The 25,866-nt window shown below is 40.0% G+C and overlaps 1 protein-coding gene across 7 annotated transcripts in view; it reads left to right on the top strand.

Annotated features, from left to right (window-relative positions):
• NEO1 (neogenin 1) overlaps positions 1-25,866 on the top strand; it is a 218,501-nt gene that overhangs the window by 171,127 nt on the left and 21,508 nt on the right. For 5 of the 7 annotated variants that reach the window (XM_064267288.1, XM_064267293.1, XM_064267290.1 and 2 more), the window contains exons 14-22: positions 1,438-1,548; positions 2,455-2,649; positions 11,805-11,900; positions 15,359-15,534; positions 15,617-15,755; positions 17,870-17,977; positions 19,049-19,243; positions 19,908-19,940; positions 23,099-23,167. In XM_064267288.1, the coding sequence (XP_064123358.1) occupies positions 1,438-1,548; positions 2,455-2,649; positions 11,805-11,900; positions 15,359-15,534; positions 15,617-15,755; positions 17,870-17,977; positions 19,049-19,243; positions 19,908-19,940; positions 23,099-23,167 (1,122 nt within the window). The remainder of the gene's footprint in view (positions 1-1,437; positions 1,549-2,454; positions 2,650-11,804; positions 11,901-15,358; positions 15,535-15,616; positions 15,756-17,869; positions 17,978-19,048; positions 19,244-19,907; positions 19,941-23,098; positions 23,168-25,866) is intronic. The other 2 variants (XM_064267292.1, XM_064267289.1) reach the window with 1 other exon arrangement.

Raw genomic sequence — 25,866 nt, 5'->3', positions numbered from 1 at the left:
AGTAGTCCAGGTTACTGTCTGGTAACAGTCATAAGTACATGTACAGCCTGCTCTAGCAGTTTCTGGTTCAGTGTACATGGGGAGGAGGCAGGGAGGTAAACTGACTTCGGCCCAGCCATTTTACTCCTCCATATTTCTCATTCTTTGCCTTCTTGTGGGTAAACAGATTCAATATGGGCCTGCAGAGAGCAGAACCCACCATGTGTCCCCCAGTACCATGCAACAGGATTAACTGAGCCTAGGCTCAACTTGTAGCCTGGCCAAGTTCTTTGATTGGGTTTTCTGTACTTTGCTGCTGGCCAAAGAGCCCTTGATCTGCATATGAGGAGGTAGGGTAATTTTTCATAAGCCTTATAAGATCTAGCATAATATCTGGTATTTAAGTCCTCTAAAAATGTACGGTACAACAATTGTGAGGAGGGTGCAGGACCGGGCAGTGTTTCCTTCTGTTGTACGTAGGGTTGCTATGGGTCAGCACTGACAACAACCAAAATGTATGTGTGAATGTATTAATAACTGACTATATTATTATTGACTGTTGCCTTGCTTAGTAAGATAGACTTTTATATCTGAATCTTTGATGCCCTCAATACATGGATAAATCATGTGCTTTATTAGCTAGTATTAAGTATAAAAGTTACATGATAGAAAGTTGTTTTTTTTTTTTTTTTAAACCTCTCTTACTATATGTACTTATGAGCTACCAGGTTGCTGAGAAATAGCTATCTAGGCCTTATATGGTGTTTAAAATTTCTCTGCTGTGGTGATGGGGTGGCTCAGAGAGCAGAGGTAACCTGATGAAAGGAGCTACATCTTTGCATTCTCTTCTGGCTTTTGGTGTCTCCTGAGATCAACTGACTGTGTTCCTTTATTGTAACTCTTTCATTATCTTTGGCCTCTTTTTGGCCTTAGATTCCTTAGTAACAAAATAAAGGGATGGGATTAAATGATGCCTAAGGTGCCTTCTGGAAACCCTGGTGATGTACTGGTTAAGAGCTATGGCTGCTAACCAAAAGGTGGGCAGTTCGAATCCACCAGGCACTCTTTGGAAGCCATATGGGGCAGTTCTACTCTGTCCTATAGAGTCACTATGAGTTGGAATCGACTCAACAGCAATGGGTTAAGGCGCTTCTAGCTCTTAAAAAAATAAATCTTAATTTCCTGGAAGCTTTACTGATTTTCTTTTCTCCTTTGGGGATGTGCGGGCTTCAGCCTCTGCTTTAGAGGAGGGAGCTATTGTGTTGTATTTATGTCTTGCTGGTTCTGTTGACTAATTGAAACCTTATAAGATAATAACTACATACATGTTCCCCATCAAGTAGAATATCCAGGCCTTACTGAATTGGTGGATGAGATATTTGCTTTAATGAACAATTATTAGTCTTGTTTTCCCAAGGCTTTTGTTTCAGCTTGTCTTATTTCTTGTTTGGGTCTCAGGTCTTGATCGGGGGACCGAATATAATTTCCGAGTGGCTGCTCTTACAGTCAATGGTACAGGCCCAGCTACGGACTGGCTGTCTGCTGAAACTTTTGAAAGTGACTTAGATGGTAAGAACAACAATTGGTGGGACTGACACATTCTGAGTACTAAAGCAGAACCAAAACAAATGAAATTTAGACAGGTGCTCTGGGTCTGTTTTTTTTTTTTTTTTTTTTTACCAAGGCCATTAAGTAGATAGATGATCTGAAATTTAAAGCTGAGGCCCATAAATCATGTCTTCATTTCAATTGCAGTTTCCCTTTTTCCTTAGTCCTGGACACATCCTATTCTTTTTCTCCCCTGTTTGTTAAACATGTGGCCCAAAGTGGGTGTGTATATGTAGCACCTGTGTCAGTGACAGGTGTTGGACTAGGGAGACAAAAGACCTGAGCTTTAATTCTCAGTTTACTAATTTTTAAAATAAGGTAGTAATTTATGCCTTGAAATAATATATGTGAAAAATACTGTAAATTGCCACCCTTTTTAAGCCTCTTATTAGGAGGATAAAAAAAAATGAATACTGCTATAATGTAATGCTTATCCACCTGTTGACAACAGGCTTCTAATTACTCGGAATTTTATGCCTTTCTCATTCTGCCTGGTTAAGTTTGGAGCTGGGACCAAGAGGGACAGGCAACTATTGAAAGGCACTTTATGTGTTCTTCTCCCGAGCAGACGTTCTTGAATCTTTGTCTTCCCTTTCCAAGGTAACATTGCAGTGTCTTATATTTTCTGACCATGGCGTCAGAATCCATGATATTAATAAAGCTGATTGGGTTTTGTTTTGTTCTTAGAATGTAGTAAAACCATGGGCCATGTTTCACTGTACATACAAGTTCTCTTTAAACTCTTGGGCATAATGGAAAACATTTAGCCCCAAACAGTTTGGCAGGGGACTGAGCACCATTGCCAAGGATGGTGAAATATCCAAAAGGAAGGTGGGTCTCATCTTGCTTTTCTGTTTTCATTCCCAGAAACTCGTGTTCCTGAAGTGCCTAGTTCTCTTCATGTCCGCCCGCTTGTCACTAGTATCGTAGTAAGCTGGACTCCGCCAGAGAATCAGAACATTGTAGTCAGAGGTTATGCCATTGGTTATGGCATTGGCAGCCCTCATGCCCAGACCATCAAAGTGGACTATAAGCAGCGCTATTACACCATCGAAAACCTGGGTAAGTTTGTTAAATCAAGGAATCATTGTACCAGTGATTTTTTTTTTAACCTTTTATATTGTAATAATCATTTTTACAGAAAAGTTGCAAAAACAGTACAAAGAATTCCTATGTAACCTTCACCTAGATTCTCCAAAGGCTAACATTTTACCACATTTGCTTTACCATTCTTTGTCTGTCTATATATACACGTTTTTTCTGAACCATTTGAGAGTTACAGACACGATATCCCTCTACCCATTAATACTTTAATGAGCACTTGCTAAAAATGAGGACATTTTCTAATGTAACCACAGTTCAGTTATCAAAATCAGGACATTAACATCAGGCCCATATCTATAGGCTTTATTCATATTTACCAGTTGTCTCGCTAAATGCCCTTTGAAACAAAAGAAAAACACGGTTTTCTGGCCCAGGTTTATTTAGTTATCATATGCCATTAGTTTTTTTTTTCAACATAGTACAGTTTCTCTGTCTTTCCTTGTCTTTCATTACTATTACATTTTTGCAAAGTGCAGGCCTTGTATATTTTGTAGACTGTCTCTTAACTTAGGTTTGTCAAATGTTTCCTCCTGATTAGATTCACATTATGAATTTTTGGAAGGAATAGCACAGAAGTGTTGTGTTGTTGGTGGTGCATTGTATCAGAGGTACCTGATGTCTATTTAGCTTATTGTTAGTGATGTGAACTTTCATTCCTTGGTTGAAATGATATCTGCCAGGCTTTTCCAATATAGTTGTTATTTTTTCCTTCATAATTAGTAAATGCCTTTTGGGAGAGACACCATGAGTCTTTGTAAAGGTCTTGTTTTTCATCAAACTTTGACTTGCTAGTTTCAGCATCTGTGTTGTTACTCTTGAGTGCCATCAGGTCAGTTCTGACTCATAGCGATCTTGTGGTAGCAGTTGTCACTATGGTATTTCCTAAATAGTGATTTTCCAATTCCATTATCCCTTCTATGTTTATTAGCACTCTAAGATAAGGAAGAGCTTTCCTTCTTCCCCACAGAGAGAGAATGGCCCCTCTGTCCATTTGACCTTTCCCATCTTTCTTTGGACAAAGTAAGATGTCCCAGGTTCATCTGGTATTTTCCTAGCCTCAGCCCTGAAATCAGCCATTTCTCCAAGGAGCCGTGGTTTCTTTTATGAGAAACGATATTTACAGATCAAGGCATAAACACTGCATGTGCTCATTGTTAATGGAGTAGAAATCCTAAGGAAGCTACAAAAAGCTACTAAACTATAAATATGAGTTTAGCAAGGTTGCAAGATAATATTTTTGTTAGGTGCTGCCAAGACAGTTCTGACTCATAGTGGTGCCATGTGACAGAGTAGAACTGCCCTGTAAGGTTTTCTTGGCTGTAATCTTCACAGAAGCAGATCGCCAGGTCTCTCTCCTGTGGAGCCACTGGGTAGGTTCGAACCTCTAATCTTTCAGTTGCAGCTGAGCACTTAGCCATTTATGCCACCAGGGAGTTTAGCAAGGTTGCAAGATACAAAGTCAGTATACAGATTGGAAAATCGGAGTTAAAATAATAATACCATTTATAGTAGCATCAAAAATATGAAGTACTTAGGAATAACTTTATAAAATATGTTCAAGATCTGTACACTGAAAACTAGAAATCATTGCTAAGGAAAATTAAAGAAGACCTAAATAAATGGAGATACGATGTTCACAGATAGGAAGATGCAGAACTGTTCAGAAGATAGTTCTCCCCAATGCGATTTCAAGTAAAATCTCAGTAGAATTTTTTATAGAAATTGACAGGTTGCTTCAAAATTTATATCGAATAACAAAAAAACCAAGAATATCCAAAAAAAATTTTTCAAAAGAAGAATAAGGTCAGAGGACTCACAGTACCTGATTTCAAAACTAACTATAAAGCTGCAGTAATCAAGACACTGTAGTGGTATTAGTGTAAGGGTAGATGTTATAAATTAATGAAACAAGTCCAGAAATAGATCAATGCCTGTATGGTTAATTGAATTTTGACAAAGCTGTTGAGGTAGTTCATTCAATGGGAAGAGGCTAGTCTTTTCAACAAGAGGTGTGGAAACAATTGGATATCTGTATGGGAAAGAAAATGTATCTTGACCCTTACCTCACGTTATAAACAAAAACAGATCTAAATACAAGAGCTAAAAGTATAAAATGTCTAGAAGAGAACACAGTATAAAAATCTACATGACCTTGAGGGTAGGCAAGGATTTCTTAGGATGCAAAAAAAAGTACAAATCGTAAAAGAAAATATTTGATGAATTGGACCTTATCAAAATTAAAAACTCCTACTTTTGGAAAGACACCAATAAAATGAAAAGGCGAGTCACAGACTGGGAGAAAATAGCCTCCATTCAAATATCTGACAAAGAATTTGAATCTACAGTGTGTAAAGAACTCTTACAACTCAGTAATAGGACAATCCAATAAAAAGTGGGTATGCAGAAGAAAAACTAGATAACTGGGAGCTTCTAAAAATCAAACACCTATGCTCATCCAAAGACTTCACCAAAAGAGTAACAAGACTACCTGCAGACTGGGAAAAAGTTTTTAGCTATGACATTTCCGATCAGTGCCTGATCTCTTAAATCTATGGGATACTGCAAAAACTCAACTACAAAAAGACAAATAACCCAATTAAAAAATGGGCAAAAGATATGAATAGACACTTCACTAAAGAAGACATTCAGGCAGCTAACAGATACATGAGGAAATGCTCACGATCATTAGCCATTAGAGAAACGCAAATCAAAACTACAATGAGATTTCATCTCACTCTAGCAAGGCTGGCATTAATCCAAAAAACTCAAAAGAATAAATGTTGGAGAGGCTATGGAGAGATTGGAACCCAGAGAGATTGGATTCCCACCAGACTGCTGGTGGGAATGTCAAATGGCACAACCACTTTGGAATCAATTTGGCATTCTCTTAAAAAGCTAGAAATAGAACTACCATACAACCCAGCAATCCCACTCCTCGGAATATATCCTAGAGAAATAAGAGTCTTTACACGAACAGAGATATGCACACCCATGTTTATTGCAGCACTGTTTACAATAGCAAAAAGATGGAAGCAACCAAAGTGCCCATCAACAGATGAATGGGTAAATAAATCATGGTATATTCACACAATGGAATACTATGCAATAAAGAACAGTGAGGAATCTGTGGAACATTTCATAACATGGAGGAACCTGGAAGGCATTATGCTGAGTGAAATTAGTCAGTTGCGAAAGGACAAATGTTGAATAAGACCACTATTATAAGAACTTGAGAAACAGTTTAAACTGAGAAGAAAACACTCTTTCTTGGTTACGAGAGCGGGGAGGGAGGGGAGTGGAAGAGGGGTATTCACTAATTAGATAGTAGATAAGAACTACTTTAGGTGAAGGGAAAGACAACACACAATACAGGGGAGGTCAGCACAATTTGACTAAACCAAAAGCAAAGAAGTTTCCTGAATAAACTGAATGCTTCGAAGGCCAGCGTAGCAGGGGCAGGGGTTTGGGGACCATGGTTTCAGGGGACATCTAAGTCATTTGGCATAATAAAATCTATCAACAAAACATTCTGCATCCCACTTTGAAGAGTGGTGTCTGGGGTCTTAAACACTAACAAGTGACCATCTAAGATACATCAGTGAGTCTCAACCCACCTGGATCAAAGGACAATGAAGAACACCAAGGACACAAGGTAATTACGAGCCCAAGAGACAGAAAGGGCCACATGAACCAGTGACTACATCATCCTGAGACCAGAAGAACTAGATGGTGCCCAGCCACAACCGATGACTGCCCTAACAGGGGACACAACAGAGAACCCCTCAGGGAGCAGGAGAGCAGTGGGATACGGACTCCAAATTCTCATAAAAAGACCAGACTTAATGATCTGACTGAGACTGGAAAGACCCCGGTGGTCATGGCCCCCAGACCTTCTGTTGGCCCAGGACAGGAACCATTCCCGAAGCCTACTCTTCAGATATGGATTGGACTGGACAATGGGTTGGAGAGGGATGCTGGTAAGGAGTGAGTTTCTTGGAACTGGTGGACACTTGAGACTATGTTGGCATCTCCTGCCTGGAGGGGAGATGAGCAGGCAGAGGGGGTTAGAATCTGGCGAAATGGATACGAAAAGAGAGAGTGGAGGGAGAGAGTGGGCTGTCTCATTAGGGGGAGAGTAATTGGGAGTATGTAGCAAGGTGTATATGGGTTTTTGTGTGAGAGACTGACTTGATTTGTAAACTTTCACTTAAAGCACAATAGAAATTATTTTTTTAAAAAGTAGGTAAAAGATTTGGACAGACACTTAAGAAGAAAAATCAGTGGACAATAAGTAAATGAAAAGATGTTCAACATGATTAATCCTCAGAAAAATGCAAATTAAAACCACAGTGAAACACTACAACACACCAACTAGAGTGGCTAAAAGTTAATAGACTGACAGTACCAAATATCAGCAAAGATATGGAACAGTTGGAATTCTAGTATTTGCTCGTGGGAACAACTGATGGGTATGACCACGGTTTGGAAGCTTCATATTTACAAGCCCGAAAGGGGATATAGCACAAATGTCCATTAACAGGTAAATGGTAAATCATACTCTCTCCATGCGACGGAATCCTGCTCAGCAGTTAAAAGCAGTAGACTGTTGATACATACAGCAGGATAAAATGAATCTCCCAAACATTATGCTGAGCAAGAGAAATGAGACACAAGAAAGTACGTATTGTGTTATTACATTTTTATGTAGTACAGAATAGCAGAACTCATCTATAGTGACGGAAAGTGGAACCAGGGATGTGGTAGTTGACCGCGAGGGGTGAGGGGAACTATTTAGGGTGTTAGAAATGGTGGTGGTAATTACACAGGTATATGTATTTGTCAGAACTCAACAAACTCAGTTGAGTGTATTTTACTGTTTATTAATTATACCTCAATGTTAATTTTAAAAACAGTGAGCAATATTAATATTTTCACTATAGAGAATGAATTGATTTTGGTAAGGTGGATTATCATGATAGATCTTTCTTTTAAAGACCTGTCTTTTGACTCAGAATCTGTCCTGACCAAATTTTTTATTCAAATTATTTCCTTGTGAACATCATTCCTCAGAGCAACTTTAAGTATGTAACAAATAAGTTATCTTCCTCTCTTCTGATAGGAAATAAGCAGCAATTTAATGCTTCGTTCAAAGCTCAAAGTAGTCTTTCTCTTTTCCTTCCAAGAAGAAACGGCACAGCTAGTAACCTGGGAAGTGCTGTCCCCACATGAGCAGTCTTATAAGGCTATTGTGGGAAAGCAGAAGAAAAGCTTTGTTGGTAGGATAAAAATGTCCCTGTGGTGACCAAACTCCTACTGTTCCCTTTATGCAACTACTGAAGTGAAAATCTTTTGCAGCATAGGCAAGACATGGTCCTTGACCTCCAGGTGCTTTTAGGCTAGTAGAGGAACAAAAGCAAGATGCAAGAAACAATGAAGTGAGTTGAAGCAAAGTATGTTCAGAGAAAGGAGAACTAGCTGGGCAGAGTAGAACATTCAGGGAAGAAACTTAACTTGTGCTTGAAAACCTGAGTCACAGTAGTGTTTGAAAACAGAGAGATGAGAAGGAGCACTATATTATTCTGAAGAGAATAAACAGGTAGAGTTGATAAGAAAAGAGAGTACATGTTAAGAAGAAGCAAAAACAATACATTTGGCATAAAATAAGCTAGAGCTATCTTTATCATCATGGATAGACCTCAGTTGCATATGATGAACAGAAGAAGCAAGTCAGAGGTGAAGAAGTACATTTAGGAATTCATTCATTTATCAAATTAAATATAACTCCTTAGCTTCAGACCTGTACCAACATCTGACTGCTAAGTAGCTGGACCTGGGTATATTCTGTATTCAGCTTGTTGAAAATTAAAGTCAGTATCTTCTCCCCCAAACAAGTCAATCACTCAACAAATATTTAATGAAAACCTGCAGTATCCCAGACACCGTGCTAGAGATAGAGCAGGGAATCAAACAGACATGGTTCCAGTTATTAGAAATAATACCATTACAAAATAGTTGAAATGGTTCAGAGCGCTGAGGAAGAGAAAGGGGTATTTAACTAGAGAGTTCAGGCTCTTTAATTAGGGTCTAATCCAGTCTTCTGCATGCGAAAACTGAACAATGAATAAGAAAGACTGAAGAAGAATTGATGCCTTTGAATTATGGTGTTGGCAAAGAATGCTGAATATACGATGGACTGCCAGAAGAATGAACAAGTCTGTCTTGAAACAAGTATATCCAGAATGTTCCTTAGAAGGGAAAATGGCGAGACTTGGTCTCACTTACTTTGGACGTGTTATCAGGAGGAACCAGTCCCTAGAAAAGGGCATCATGCTTGGTAGAGTAGAGGGTCGGCAAAAGAGAGGAAGATCCTCAACGAGATGGGTTGACACAGTGGCTACGATGATGGGCTCAAGCATAACAATGATTGTGAGGATGGTGCAGGACAGGCAGTGTTTCGTTCTGTTGTGCATAGGGTCACTATGAGTTGGAACTGACTCGACAGTGCCTAACAACAGCAATGATCCAGTCTTCACTATGCCCTGTCTGATGAATAGGTATTATCTAGACAAAGGGGGAACCCTGGTAGCGTAGTGGTTAAGAGCCGCGGCTGCTAACCAAAAGGATGGCAATTTGAATCCACCAGGTGCTCCTTGGAAACCATATGGGGCAGTGCTACTTTGTCCTATAGGGTCACTATGAGTTGGAATCGACTCAACGGCAGTGGGTTTGGTTTTTTGGTTTAGATAAAGAGGGAGAGTAGGATGTGTCCCCAGTACAGGGGTCCAGTGGTAAGAGAGAGCATGGTGCTCAGTGAACTGAGAGATGGCCAGTGGAGATGGAGCCTAGACAACAAGGCAAAGAGAGGTGAGAGACGAGACTGGAGAGTTTGGTAGAAGCCAAGCCATGTAGTACCTGATAGGTCATTTTAAGAATTTGGGATTTTATTAAAAGGCTTGAAGATTTTTAAGCAGGACCGTGGACACATTCACATTTACTCCTTTAAAAGATCACTGGCTGTGTGGGGAGAATTAATTTGAAGGTAGCAAAAGTGGAAATGTGGAGACAGAGAGACTGTTAGAATGGCCTAGGCAGAAATGACAATGACCTGAAGCAGTAGATGTGGGAGAGAAAGAGCAAATGAGTGAAATGAATTTAAGATATATTTAGTAGGTAGGATCAACAAGACTTGACAATTGTTTACTTAAAAGGATGATGGAGAAGGAGGCAAGAAAGAAGAGAAAGATTTGAGACATCCAAGTGGAGATGCCAAACAGGCAGTTGAAAATACAGGTATGGTGCTCAAAGAAAGGTCTAGTCTAGAGATATGTATTTGTAGTCAGTGGCACATAAGTGCTAATCAAAGCTAAGGAAATGAAAACACAGAGAGAGAAGAGTGAGGGTAGACGAGAGCCTAGAATCAAGCCTTGAAAATTTGTACACCATGGCTGCTCTGCCTCTGTCCTTGATCTCAGTGAACAGCATTACCATTGGTCATGTTGCCCAAGACCCTTCTCTCTGACCTGGGGAGATCTGATGCCTCTGTATTGCCCACTGATATCTAGAGAGTAAGTGGGTGTCTTAGGATGAGTTCTCTAGAGAAGCAAAGCCGGCAAAGCGTATATAGAGAGAGAGAGAGATCTATTTCAAGGTAATGGCTCACATGGTTGTAGAGGCTGGCAAGTGCCAAGTTTGTGGATCAGGTGTCAGGATGGAGGTTTCTCCTGACTCATGTAGCTGTGGGGGCTGACAGACCCAGGAACAGCAGGTCAGATTTCAGGCTGCTGGCTCACAGGCTGTGGAGGCCAATGAATCCCAAGATTGGCAGGCAGTATGGCAGGCTGCTGGCTCAAGTCCCAAAAACTGGAGGTCAGATGATGACAAGCCAGATGCATGATCCAGAGTGAGCAAAAGCCAGTGAGCTTTGCCAGAGCATCCATATATATTGGAACTAAACAAACCCTTTCTATCCCTGAAGGACAGGGAAACAGCCCCAAAGAAACTTACTATAAAACGGATTGGCTGATCACACCAGATGACATCATGGAGATGCTTACATTCTATCACAAAATGGAGGATAACTACATCATTACATAACTGCCAAACCACTGAGAATCATGGCCCAGCCAAGTTGGCGTGTAACCTTAACCATCATAGTGGGCCGGCCATCAAGCAAAGAAGCTGTTTTAAATTGTTAAAGTAAGGCAGGCCACTTGAGGTGTGGCCACTTTGGAAAACTGCCCAACTTTGCCATAAGTGAGTGGAATGGGTCAGCCTCTCACCCTGGAACACTTCTGTCAAGCCCAATCTTTATTTGTGAAACTGGACCTTGGAAGTACCCATACTAAACCTTACCTGAATCAAAAATGTGATCAATTTTAGAGTCTTCTGACTTAACCTCAGCCAGTTGGAAAATGCATACTATTCAGCCTGTTCAGTATCTCCTCTTTTCTCTGCATCTAAATAGTAGCACTTTACATGATCTCCCAGAGAGAGTGTCTCTCACTCTGGGGTAGCACTCTGGCCAGTCTTGCATTACCTTCAGCGTCATCTCCAGGCCAGTCACAGCAGTGCAGTTTAAATCCTGGGCTGTATCTTACTCAACCAAGAAGTCGTCATGATAGCTAGGTGAGGTTTAAAGGATTAAGGACAGTTAGTAGTTAGTAGGTTCATCTCCTACTTCTCTACCTTGGCTGTTCTAATCCCTGTCCTTCAGGGGTGGAAAGAGGTTTGTTTAGTTCCAAGCTCCACCTACAGGCTGCCAGCACATGAAAATCCTATTTACACATTCTCATCCAAGCCTTGCGCCATACAGTGAACATCATTAAACCATATCATTAAACCATAGTAGGGGCTAAAAGAGGCATGGTCATCCTCTCCTCCTGGGGCCAATTCCTGGAAGTTGACCTCAGGCGGTTTTTCTACACTGTCTGTGCCTCCATCTCCACATCTTTCCCCACCCCAAAATAATCTCACATGAAAAGTAAAAACAAACAAAAAAACTCCCTGATGTCCTTTGCAGTAAGATCATGCACAGTTATGCTTGAATTTTATTATTTTTTTAATTCTGTAGTGAGGAATTGTTTAAGTGTTTTCAACTTGTTTCTTTTCTTTAGATCCCAGCTCTCACTATGTGATTACCCTGAAAGCATTTAACAATGTGGGTGAAGGCATTCCTCTATATGAGAGTGCTGTGACCAGGCCTCACACAGGTAAGCTATCCTGTCTATCCCGGCTTTCAGCCGTTTTTCCAAGAGCTTAAATAGAGTGTTGGCCTGGGGCCTGCCTCATAGGTGTCAGTAGAAGGAAAAGTATATTACATTTTATGGTGCAGACTTCAAATGTGCTTTTGACATGGAAAGTTCTGTTAATTCTTGGTTTGCTTTTTGGAGAATATTAACAGTTCTGCCATGTAAGCAATTCTGTGTAAATATATAACACGGTTTTAATGTGTTGGGCTCCGGGCAGCGTTTTTTTAGGGAATTCATGGTGTTTTCCCATCTTTTGGTCATGTAAGTTATAACTAAAATGAGTCAATAAATGAAAGGTTATCCATATATCTGGAGGAATTATCTGAATTGTGGATGGTGGCAGTAAATGTATATGATTGGTAAATCTAACCCTTGTTTCACTAGTCATCACCTGAGTTGGTTGGGAAAGTGTTTTTCTATTTGCCTTTCATGAGTTTTATTTACATAAAAAGTATCAAGTCGTAAGTACTATCCATTTGATCCAGTGGTACATTTATTACAGAGAAGACCAAATATTTTTTTTCTTTTTAATTTATTTATAATACTAAATGAGTAATTTATAAGGATCGGCACAAAGCTGATTCCTGTGAGGCAGAGGTTAAAGACGTCCCAAATGTCCAACTTTTCCAGGCTGCTGTACCACTCCAGCATCTCTATAACGTCAGCTACTCCACTGCTCCTCGGTAATCTCCCTCTGGTCTTCCGGTTCTGTAATTCATGCAACATGTCACAGAACTCACAAACCATTTACAGCTAAGTGGTTTATTAGGGAAGTAACAGGGTACAACTCAGGATCAGAAATGACTCAGGATACAGTTCTCCATCAGGACAGCTTCTTCTCACCCATGCCTTGCCTCTCCCCTGCTTGGGCAAGTGTTACAAAGCTCCTACCTCAGTGGGTTGGCAAGCTCCATAGCAGCCGTCTCGAGCCAGTCTCCTGGGTCCTGCCATCTTGCGCCATCGCTCTTGCCACTGCTTTATTGCTCTCTCTCACTGTATTCTGTGTTATAGTTCCCCCCTTTCTCTCTCTCTGTCTCCCTTTAAGCCTAGTGGGATGGCAAAACTGACCACTCCCCTTGTTAGGATTCCATATACCTTATTTGCAGAGTCCCACTGCCACAGGGATACTGTGTACCTTATTTGCATTATTAGCAAGCTGTCTAATCCCCCTTTGTGGGCCACAGGCACCTTATTTGGATAGTCCTACCCAATCGTTTGGTGAGATTTATGAGACCATGGCAAGAAAGGCCACATAAAAGTGATCTGTTACACTGCACATACCTTTAAAATAAAGGCATATACATATCAATATAAAATTTCTACAGATATATAAAATATCTCATTTCTATCTGAATGCTAAAGGTTATTGAAGTAAATGTATTAGAATTGCAAATTTTTACCAAAACCAAACCTGCTGCCATTCAGTTGATTCGGACTCGTAGCAACCCGGTAAGATAGAGTAGAACAGCCCCATAGAGTTTCCAGGGAGCACCTGGCGGATTTGAACTGCCCACCCTTTGGTTAGCAGTCATAGCACTTAACCACTACGCCACCAGGGTTTCCAAATTTTTAAAGGGTACCGAAAACCAGAGCATTTATAATTTTCATAAATGTCCTTTGCCATTTGTTTCCCAGAATTTTGAATCTGTATTTCCTGCTGTGTTTCCTGGATACTTTGCATAATAGTGCAGATTTCGCAGTATTCTTCTTAAAAGATAATCTCTGTCCCCCCACCCCCGCTTTTTTTCCCATCATTACTGCATGTTTGGTAGTTCTGTCCTATCTTCTGCTCCCATGTGCTTACAATTTATAGGTTATTTTAAAATTTGCTTTAATATTCTAGAAAGGAAAAAATACCAAGTCAAAAAGAGGATATTTAAATAAGTGGCTTGCTACTTTCTATATCCACCTATTAGAGAAAAAAACAATTTGAAATTATTTGCTTTTATTGTAACTTTAAAAAAGTCTCCTGCTGTTTGGAAATACACAAGGAAATTTTCACAAGTCATGTAAGCCAATTACCTTTTCCAAGAAGTTGGTACAAATTAAAAAAAAATCCCCAAAGAATGCTAGTGATTTTCCCACCTGAAGGTACATCTTCTGTAACTAATTGGTGGTATATCCCCTGATGGTCTTTGAACAAAGCCAGTGATTATAATGTGGGCTGTTCCTCTGTTATTTAGCCCTCATTGTGTAGGAACTACACAAATGGAGACTGTTACTTTAGCTTGGCAGTAAAATCACACACAAGACCTGTGCTGTTTCAGATTTTGAGTTTTAAGGGCTAGTCCCACAGCCTCATGGGAAACCCATTTTAATACTTGAGTTTAAAATAAGTCAGCGCATATATACTTAGAAAACCTAACCAAAGGTTTTTAAAGTCCAAACGAACCCTGCTGTGTTGCCCTGGGCCCATGGTCATCCTTAGTACCTTTGGCTCATTCTGACCTCTGTTCGGCTGTCATGCTTAGAGAATGTGTCCATTACATATGACACAGACCACCGCATAGGTATTTCTTTCTGTCAAATAAGTATTCTGACTTCTACAGTTCTTAAAGGCTGTGTCACTTGGACCTGTGATAACAATGGTAGGTCCCATAATTGATTGGGTTCATCACTGGAGTGTTTTCTGACTCTCCTGAAAAAAGTATAGCAGCCACTCCAGCATATGGTGTCAGCTTACCTTTCCTCAAAGAAGAGTAATGCCCTTGAGTTCCTTTTGCTTTACTTGGATGTAAGCCATCTGGGTGTACTGCCTTTAGACACAGGACATCAGCTAATCTAAACTTGACCCTGTGTGGGTGTCAGTTACCCCCGATACCCAGGCCAGGCTAAGTTGCTGTGAGCTGACATTCAGAACTCAAAGTTTGAAAGTAGGACTCTTATATGTCCAGTGACATGTAGTTATGACCCGTGTCCTGAAAATTCACCCACATTCACTAAAATATTAAAACAGACCATAAGGTTTGTGTTGCTTGTTCAGAAATTGTACCCTTGATTTTAAAATCAGTTTTTGTCTTTTCATGATCCTTATTGTACAGGAGGTAGAATTTGCAAGTAATTTTAAGGAAAATTCAAGGATGAATAAGTTAATATAACCACTGGAATGTCAAATTTTAATATGCCTATAGAATGTAGTAGAGATTATGGTTAAGTACTGCTCTCCAGACATTTTCCTGCAGATTTTTCCTGAAAGAACAAAAGTGGGTATATTCTTTTAAATGAATGATGGTTGTCTATTAATTCCAGGTTCTCTTTCTTTTTCTCCATTTCTCACCTTTCATTCCATTACATTACCCTGCATTTCCCTTTTCTTTTATTTTTGTTTATGTTAAAATGCCACTCCCCTTTTTTAATTACTTTCTACCCAGACACTTCTGAAGTTGATTTATTTGTTATTAATGCTCCATACACTCCAGTGCCAGATCCCACTCCCATGATGCCACCAGTGGGAGTTCAGGCTTCCATTCTGAGTCATGACACCATAAGGATTACGTGGGCAGACAACTCACTGCCCAAACACCAGAAGATTACAGACTCACGATACTACACAGTCCGCTGGAAGACCAACATCCCAGCAAACACCAAGTACAAGGTACTGACACATTTGCCCTGGGTGAGAAAAGCTAATTATTGATATTTTCTGATTCTAAAGTTCTTGATTCATATCTTTCCAGAATGCAAATGCAACAACTTTGAATTATTTGGTGACTGGTTTAAAACCAAATACACTGTATGAATTCTCTGTGATGGTGACCAAAGGTCGAAGATCAAGCACATGGAGTATGACAGCCCATGGGACCACCTTTGAATTAGGTATATGTCAACAGAGTGTCTTTTCTCTTTGCAAGATGTGGAAAGCCAATGGAAGTTCATGCTCATCTGCCACCTGCCAAGTCATGAGATGCCTCATCTCCTGCGGGTACTACCAAAGGGAAGAGCTGAGCGTGTGAATTGACATATCTATAGAACACAGGGAACACTTAGAATTGGAGTTTGGTGTTTGCTAGTCCAACTGACAGGGTTTCTTAATCACTGTATAAAAAATGAACAAATAACAGGATAGTATAATACAAAGCATTCCAGATTTTAGAGATGAAGAGACTAGCATTCAATCCCAGCTCTGCCATTTACTGCTTGTGTGTGATCATGGGCAAATCACCCAGCCTCTCTGAATCTTGGTTTCTTCCATCTGTAAAAAGGAGGGCAGTAAGCCTTGCCTTTCCTGCCGCGTAGTGTTACCGTAAGGGTAAAATGAGGAACAGATGGGCAAGCATCCAGTAAATTACTGAAGCCCTATGTAGATGTAAGGGATTATTGTCGATAATCCTGCTTCACTGGTAAATTGTAATAGAAGAGATGAAGCAGCCTGCCCTTCACCAAGCAGCTGCCAGTACCTTACCTCCTAGAGCCTGAGCACTCTACCAGGTGACCTCAAAGCTGCTTCTGCAGCTCTCTTGCAAACCAGGTAGTGTCTGGTTAGTGCTTCCCACTGAAATATCCATAGGGTTTGTGTTTGTAAGTGGACATGAGAGACAAAAGAAAACTAAGTAAATTAAGGAGCAAGGAGGCCATCTGAGTTTGAGGTTCTGTTTGCTTCTTGGTGACTTTTAGGCCTACCCTTCCACCCTTTGGACTTTCCTAACATGGGGATACGTGTAAGCATTGGGAGTTTCTCTCTGTTCAGGCCTCCTAATTCTTTCTGTCCTATGCCTGAATGAAAAAATGGAGCTACAGTTCCTCCCCAGACTGGGCTTGGCCCTAAAATCGTTTTGTCTTCCGTAGAGTTAGTTGGACTTCCTACAGAGAAAAGGGTTGGATGTGGAGAGCTAGAAATGTATTGCACAAAAACTTATAGATCTTGAGTTTGCTTTCTCTGCCAGAGTTTTAAAGAACATGTGTTGGCTTTAATTCCAACTCATGAGCTAATAAATGCGATTGTGTTTTCCTTAGGATGTTTGCATTTCCATTTTCTACTAGAATTCCTGTATTTTAGGAAGAGAAGAGTACATTTAAGGATGTATTTAATTTGCTCATTTCCCTAGTAGTATTTTAAAAGTTTTCAGCCATAGCATGGAAACATAAGAAATACACTGTCACTTTTATTTTATTGGTTTTGCTGTCCCATAAATAGCTTTACGTTTCAGAGTAATAGCCTCAATAGTTGACAGTAGGTTTTCAGCATAAACTTAAAATGAAAAACACCAATTTGTAAATCATTTATTCTTTGAGGTAATTGGGCTTTTAACAGCCATATTTATTTTGGAAAGCCAGATAAATGAGAGACAGAACTATTTTACACTTAAAAACATTTTAACAAAATAGTCCAAATTGGGGGGACGGAAAGGATGTTACCTTAGGCAAATTACATAACTTCTCTCATTTTTGGCTTCCTAATGTGTAAAGCGGAAACCCCGGTGGCGTAGTAGTTAAAAGCTACAGCTGCTAACAAAAGGTCAGCAGTTCAAATCCACCGGGCACTCCTTGGAAACTCTATGGGGCCGTTCTACTCTGTCTTGTAGGGTCGCTATGCGTCAGAATCGACTCGACGGCAACGGGTAATGTGTAAAGCCGGGGTAGTGGTAACTACTTCTCAAGGTTGTCATAAATAGTAATCAAGGTACTGTTTGTAAAATGCTTGGTAAATGCAAGTGTTGTTTGATTTCCCTACATAACTGTTCTGTATATCCTTGACCCCCAACCAAGATGCCAATTCTGGATCCTCACAGTATGGTATTTTCTCTTTGGTACCTTGTACTTTTTTTTGAGCTGTTTATACATACATTGTGAGTTCTTTGAGGCCAGGAGGCTTTATCTTTTTTATCTTGTTTTTTTTACCCTTTATGGTGTCTTATAAATAGAAAGGATTGAACAAATAGTAAGGTCAATTAAAACGGCCATGGATTATTGAAAGTATTCTTGTTTTATAGTTCCTACTTCTCCACCCAAGGATGTGACAGTTGTGAGTAAAGAGGGAAAACCTAGAACCATAATTGTGAATTGGCAGCCTCCCTCTGAAGCCAACGGCAAAATTACAGGTACGATGCCTTTGAGCATGCATGTGTCTGTGCCCTGTTCTGCCTGGCAGAAGCATTCTAGGAGAGTGGTACCATGTTATTGGGAGAAGTAGGAGTCCTGGGGCTGGCCTGGGCATCTTATGGGGTGGTGTGAGTCATGATGGTCCTTGAGATGGGAGAGGGGCTGCTGTTTGTCCCTCGTGGCATGAAAAGGAGCTGCCAGCTGGTTGCTCTGACTCACATCACCTGAATGGGTGAAGGGGATTGGACGTATTAGACAGCCTTTAACTGTGGGGGAGTTTATGGATATAGTTATTTTTCCCAGGAAAGCTGTTCTTTTTAGTCTTTTACCGGATGACCAGTTTTGGAGCCATAGACCCTTGCCTCATTCTACATAATAAATACCTTTAGACCTGACTTGGATTACATTTTGCTTTGCCTTTAAAAACCAGTAACAACTCAGAAGACCACTATTGGTCAGGTAGGCTTGTGGCTGTAGCTTTTCCTGCTGCAACAGTGGGGATTGAGTGCCCTCTGGTGGAAGTATCAGGTGACATTTCACTGTGGCTTCCCTCACCCCAAGTCTGGGAGAACTTAAAACAGGTTGTTGCCCATCTCCCAGGAGTTTTTCTCCTGGGCAGTCCACATTGGCAAGAGCTAAAACAGCATGTTAGACCAATATCGGTTTTCAAAAGTGCATTGTTTAGAATCAACTCGACAGCACTGGGTGTTTTTTTAGGATACGTTATTCAAATATTAAGGTGTTGAAATGATTGGATGTTTTCTTTATATGATTTCTTAGCGTTTGATGAACGCGTAAGCTCCGAGGGTACTCAACCCTATCTTTTCATCTAAGCCACTTTTATTACTTCAAATGCTGAGATAGGTGATGGTGACTTATGGCCTGGTACTGTAGAAATTGTAGTTTTCTCCATATTATGTTTAGTTGTTGTTTGAATGGGTTTTGCCATGGCTCTTTAATCAGTAACTGGAGCTCTACATATATATTCTGTATATGTATCTTTATCGACTTACCGATTGCAAAAGGAAAAGCAGGAATAAGATTTATATTCCCATTAACTCTTCGGACAGGTTACATCATCTATTACAGTACAGATGTGAATGCAGAGATACATGACTGGGTTATCGAGCCTGTTGTGGGAAACAGACTGACTCACCAGATACAAGAGTTAACGCTGGACACACCATACTACTTCAAAATCCAAGCCCGGAACTCAAAGGGCATGGGGCCCATGTCCGAAGCTGTCCAATTCAGAACACCGAAAGGTAAAGCTCCCCAGGTAGAGGGCTTTATTGTGTGTCTTGTTAGTGGGGCTGTGTTTACACGCTTCAGCATGTAGAGACTGTGGGTAACATAAGAAGTCCTGATGATGAGCTCGTGAGCTACAGCATGAAGACTTATGTCCTATGGTCCCTCACCCATTGGCCACCAAATCGGTGCTCCTAGGTTACTGGTCTAACCATATCATACAATGGAACTTTCCCTCTAGGCTATTCAGGTCAGATGAATTGCAGTGATATAAGAGTTCTACCAATCGGATCAGATGTGATTCTCTTGGTTCCCCTACTGAGTAATGTTATTGCGATGGATGAGCCTTTGCACACGTGCGGGCTCTGCCCTGAAAGGCTTTTTGTGGACCTTCGTACAGGGAAAGAGAGCAAAAGGGGCCCTTTAAGGAAAACCCTAGATAAGAAAACGAAGATAAAATATTGAACCCAGTGAGCTTAGGTCAGCAAAATTCAGTTGGGGAGTGTCTAGGGAAACGGCACCAGATTTGGGTTTCTTTTTCTGCTAGTACTAAAAACAAGGCTTGCTTTTTTGGATACTTGTGGGGATTTTATTTTTTTCCTTTTAGAATTCTACCTGTCCCATCTTCAAAGCTTGTGACCCTTGCTTTTGTTTTTTCTTCCCCTGTGCTTGGCCTGTTAGCGGACTCCTCTGATAAAATGCCTAATGATCAAGGTAAATGAGTAGATGGCCTCTCTTTTCTTTCCTCTCTCTGTGACCTGTTATTAGCTTTTTTGTTGTTTTTGTTTCTCTCTCTCTTTTTTTAACCTGAAGATTAGTACCATGTGTCAAAAGACCACATACTTACTGGCCAACGTGGAGTGGAGTCCATACTTGTGGCACTCGGGGTATCTGAAAAGCTGGGGCATCTAGGTAGGAGCTAAATAGACTGGTGGAAAAAATTTGAGTCCACTAGGAGTCCTGCAGCTGTAGCTGTTTGGCATTAAATCTGTGCTAAAATGCTGAGGTTCTGTAGCCATGAGAGGCATTGGGGCTGTGAAGAGAACTTCACGGTCCCTCGTCCTCAAAGTGCCAAGTTTTCATATCGGTAGCATCTCTGATTTTGTTAGAGACTCCAAAGGAAAAGTTGTAACCAAATTAGTGAATACCCTGTTTTCCTCCCCTCATGAAGAATCTACAGATTTACCCTACTAAATATTATTTTAGTTGTGTGATTATCTGAGAGAAAATTGCGCTGTTATATTCCATTGGCATAAGCTTAATTCAGAGCTTTTTTCCCCATTTCTTCTCACAAGTATATCTGATAATTTTAAAAGAGGATATAAACAATTTAAAATGGAAACTTAGAAAGCCTCGATATCACCATTCTTGAAACCAGCAGTCTTTTTACTGTAATTGCTGGATGGAGAAGTAACTGTACTTTGATTTTCATCTCTGGGAGGTCAGCTAAGGTTGATGTCTGTTGACCACACCGAAGAAGTGCGGTGAAAGTAACTCTGATGGTCGCGTCCATGGTTTAGCAGTTATTAGAAGTTATTAGAAGAGTCAAGGTCTTTGGATCATGGTTAATGTCAAAGGAGATTCAGAATTGAGGTTTAAAGCTTCAGGGCCTTGGAAATATGTTTGCATTTGGTGAATCTTAGGTTATGCATTGGAGAAACTGTAAGCAGGCTTTTTTGTGTGTGTGAAAAGCACCCTAATCAAGATAGAAACTGTGACTTAAACAATTTAAGGGCAAGAACAGAAAAATCATCATAACGTATATGCACAGAATATGAATGTGCTCATTGTTCTTCCCTGACTTCACTCGTGAACCAGAATGCAGCTCTGAGCTACACCACACCTCCAGTATTTTAAAATTATTTAATTTTGGTATTTCTGGTCCTGGGTTCATCCTTGGAATGTCTTGTTTATAGTTTGATAGAAAAAAATGTAGGAATATAAACCAACCTGTTTATTGGCAAAGGGTGTTCTTTTGCAGTTATATACATAATACGATGCTCTGAGGAAACCCTGGTGGCATAGTGGTTAAGTGCTATGGCTGCTAACCAAAAGGTCCAAGTTCGAATCCACTGGGTGCTCCTTGGAAACCCTGTGGGGCAGTTCTCTGTCCTGTAGGGTTGCTATGAGTCGGAATCAACTCAACAGCATCGGGTGGGTTTTTTTTTTTATGATGCTCTGAATAGTTTGGCTTAAATGCAGTCTGCCACACTTAAATATGAAGAGCCTTATAAGTGCTAAGCCATCTCAGCCAACTAGACTTTACCACAGTGAAAAGCATATGAGGAACACTTGGAGTCCTGACATGTAGTGTGTGTCATTTGCAGGGAGTGATGGCAATAGAAGTAAGAGGGTAAAGGTATAAGTATGGACAATGGGAAAGGGGGCCAAGGACTGTGAGCTAAAAATTCTAGGACATTCATTTTGGATATCCAAGAGCTTCTCTTACTTTCTTTTAGGGGTTTTCAGCATCTAGAAACAATAGCTCTGACTAAGCAGAAAACATTGTTTTTGTGTCTAGATTTATTCTCTTAAATGAGCTACTTACAGAAATCTTCACATTTTAATTTATTTCATTTCCTTTCCAAGACTGATACTTTATAGAAGTACTTGACATTAGTGCTAATATTTTGTAGAAACACGTCTAGTTTATGCATTTCTAGTCAAGCTTTATTTGTTGACATAACTCTCTCTTATGTGTTTTCTGAAGCTTCATGTTCTCCACCTCTGTGAAGAGAAAGATTATATCCTTCCCGAGAGATTAATTTTCCTTGTAATAATAGTAGTTAATATTTACCGAATGCTTGCTTTGTGTCAGGCAGTATTCAAAATATTTATGGGATTAAATTTCTATTTAATCCTTACAACAGCTTCATGAAGTAGATACCATTATCATCCCTTTTATACAACTGAGTAAACGGAGGCCCCAAAAGAATAGCTAAATAGCTTGCCCAAGGTCAAACAGTTAGTACGTGATGGAGCCAGTATTCAAGCATGGGAAGTCTACTAAACACCGTGCTGCATTAGTCAGGAGCAGCATTTACTTCGCAATCGCTCAAGCCGCTTTTCAAGAGAATTACTGCCACTGCTTTGTGGCCACAAACTTTGGATTCAGGGATACCTTTGCTTTGTTGGGAAAGGATTCCTTGTATTTGTTTTACCCAAGCAGCTTTTCCTATAAATGTGAAGAGCAAACGGCAAGACGAAGGATGGGAATTTTTTAAAAACTGATATTTGTGTCTTCTGAGGCCTGCATCTTGGATGGTCCCCAGCCTGAGATTGGTAGCCTCAATTATGTGTTACATAATTCTGAATTAGGAGACAGTGTCCTTTGTGAGCCCTTCAAGGGAAGACTTTGCTTTTTCCATCTTTGCATGTTTAAGTGACTCAACAAGAATGGAGAGCCCAATATGAACCTCCACTTGCCTCCTGCTCCTGCCTAGGGTAACTTTATATTTAGACAGGCAATTCTTGAGAAAGAATTTCACCAATATTGACACCTGCTAGGCCAGGTCATCATAGCCAGGTCTCTTTCCAAGAGAATCTGCTTTTGCCATAAGTCCTCTGAGCAGTCCTTTAGGAACTATTTCCTGGGCTAGAGAAGCAGGTATGTTTCCACCTTCTGAACAGCAGAGTGACAGTCTGGTTATACGCTAGAAAGAGCTAGGGGACAAGGGTGTCAGCCTTTCAGATGCCTCATTGCATAGAAAGCTATACCTTAGTTTGCTTTGCGCAGATGTACTGTTTTCTTCTTTTTTTTTTTATTCATAGAGTAGACTGAAAATTTTTTTATAGAAAAATCCATTAGCTGTGAAGTAAAATGTCATTCCCAATGTGTTGGATTCTTACTGACATGACTTCTCCTCTTTCAGCCTCAGGGTCTGCAGGAAAAGGAAGCCGGCTGCCAGACCTAGGATCTGACTACAAACCTCCAATGAGCGGTAAAATCCTTCCTGTGGCTTTTTGTCCTACTGTGCTTGAAATCTAGAAATGTCTTTTGTATCTTGTATGTGGTGGGTTATATTACCTACTTCCTTTCATTTAGTAGATTTAGCATTAGGCTATTTTTCTATAAAATGTTTGCCAGATTACTGCAAGCCAATTATAGGATCCATCAGTAAAATTTGTTTTCCCAGATACCAACTTAAGATGAAATTAATTCTAAAGCAATGATTCTTCCTTTTGCCCATTGCCTCTAGAAAAAAATTAGAATCTTGCTTTCAGAGTAAACTTTCTGGTGTGAGATTAGCTACCATCCAGAACAAACCAGAGAACTGCTTCAGAATCATTCAGTCCTCCCCGCATTTAGTTTGGGAATTCTAGAAAGTTCTTGGCAGGAGCTGGTGCTTTCTAATTACTTTAATGATGACACTGCCTTGTCTATAGAACTTCACCATTTGTAAGTTACTTTCACACATGAAATCATGTTTGGTCTTCATAACACTGTGAAGCAGGGAAAACAGATATCATTATTCCCATTTTACACTTTGGCAAATTCTTCAGCATAATTAAGGGCATATATACAAAACAAACAGCCAACATTATTCTCAACAGAGAGAGATGGAAAGAAAGCATTCCCCTTGAGAACAAGAACCAGACAAGTATGTTCTTTATCACCACTCTTATTCAATATTGTACTGGAAGCCCTAGCTAGAGCAATAAAGCAAGAAAGGGAAATAAAGGGCATACAGATTGATACGGAAGAAGTAGAACTATCCCTGTTTGCAGATGATATGATCATGTACATAGAAAATCACAGAGACTCCACAAGAAAGCTGTTAGAACTAGCAGAAGAACTCAGCAAAGGGGCAGGATACAAGATTAACATACAAAAATCAGTTGGATTCCTCTACACCAACAAAAAGAACTCTGAAAAGGAAATTAGGAAAACAATACCATGTACAGTAGCCCTCAAAAAGATAAAATACGTAGGAATAAATCTAATAGAGATGTAAAAGACTTACTCAAAACTACAAAACACTACTGCAAGAAACCTACCTAAGTGGAAAAACGTACCATGCTCACGTATAGGAAGACTTAACATTGTGAAAATGTCAGTACTACCCAAAGCGATCTACAAATATAACACAGTCCCAATCCAGGTACCAATGTTATTCTTTAATGAGATAGAAAAACTAATCACCAGCTTTATGTGGAAAGGAAAGAGGCCTTGGATATGCAAAGCACTATTAAAGAAGAACTAAGTAGGAGGCCCACACACTCCCCAGTCTCAGAACCTATTACACAGCCACAGTAGTCAAAACAGCCTGGTACCGGTACAATGACAGACACATAGACCAATGGAACAGAACTGAGAACCCAGAAGTAAATCCATTCTCCTGTGGATGGCTAATTTTTGACAAAGGTTGAAGTTCATTCAATGGGGAAGAGATAGTCTAACCAATGGTGGTAGCAGGACTGGTTATCAATGTGCAGAAAAATGAAACAAAATTCATACCTTACACCATACACAAAAACTAACTAAAAATAGATCAAAGACCTAAATGTAAAACCTGAAACTATAAAGATCATGGAAGAAAAATAGAAACAATGCTAGGGGCCCTAGTATATGGCATAAATAGAACACCAGACATAACTGAAAATGCACAAACAACAGACGATAAACTAGATAAGTGGCATCTCCTAAAAATTAAACATTATGTTCATCAAAAGACTTCACCAAAAGAGTAAAAAGCGAACCTACAAACTGGGAAAAAATCTTTAGCTACAACGTATCCAACAAGAGGCTAATCTCTAAAGTTTATAGAAAACTTCAATACCTCAACAGCAAAAAGACAAACAACGCAATTAAAAAATGGGCGAAGGACCTGAACAGGTACTTCACCAAAGAAGACATTCAGGGGGCTAACAAACACATGAAGAGGTGCTGGCAATCATTAGCCAATAGAGATTCAAATCAAAACTATAACAAAATACCTTCTCACTCTGGTAGTAATGCCACTGATCAAAAAAACAAAACAACAAATGTTGATGAGGTTGTGGGGAAATAAGAATTCTTATACTCTATTGGTGGGAATGTAGAATGGTACAACCACTATGGAAAATGGTTCCGCACTTCCTCAAAAAGCTAGAAATAGAAATACCATAGGATCCAGCAATCTCACTCCTAGGTATATATCCTAGAGAAATAAGAACTATGACAAGAATAGACATATGCACTCCCATATTCATTGCAGCATTATTCACAATAGCAAAAAGGTAGAAACCTAAGTGTCCATCAGCAGATGAATGCATGAACAGAATGGGATAAATACATAAAATGGAATGCTACACAGCCATAAAGAATAAATGATGAGTCCTCGAAACATCTTGTAACATGGATGAATGTGGAGGACATTAAGCTGAGTGAAATAAGTCAATCACAAAAGGACAAATATTGTATGAGACCACTATTATAAACAGTCAAGAGAAGGTTTACACACAGAAAGAAACATTTTTTGATGGTTACCAGGGATGGGAGGGGGAGGGAGGGAAGTTCACTAGAGAGTAGAGGTGTGTTAGTTTTGCTGAAGGGAAAGGCAATACACAAATGGGGGAATTCAACACAATGTAACCAAGGCAAGGGAAGACACTGAGAGGTACACAAGAATAAAAGGCAATGAAGGTAAATATTAGAACA

This window comes from Loxodonta africana, chromosome 13 (genome assembly GCF_030014295.1).
Source record: "Loxodonta africana isolate mLoxAfr1 chromosome 13, mLoxAfr1.hap2, whole genome shotgun sequence".
Classification (NCBI taxonomy): Eukaryota; Metazoa; Chordata; class Mammalia; order Proboscidea; family Elephantidae; genus Loxodonta; species Loxodonta africana.
The sequence above is the reverse complement of the archived record's forward strand: the minus strand, read 5'-3'. Positions and strand labels throughout refer to the sequence as shown.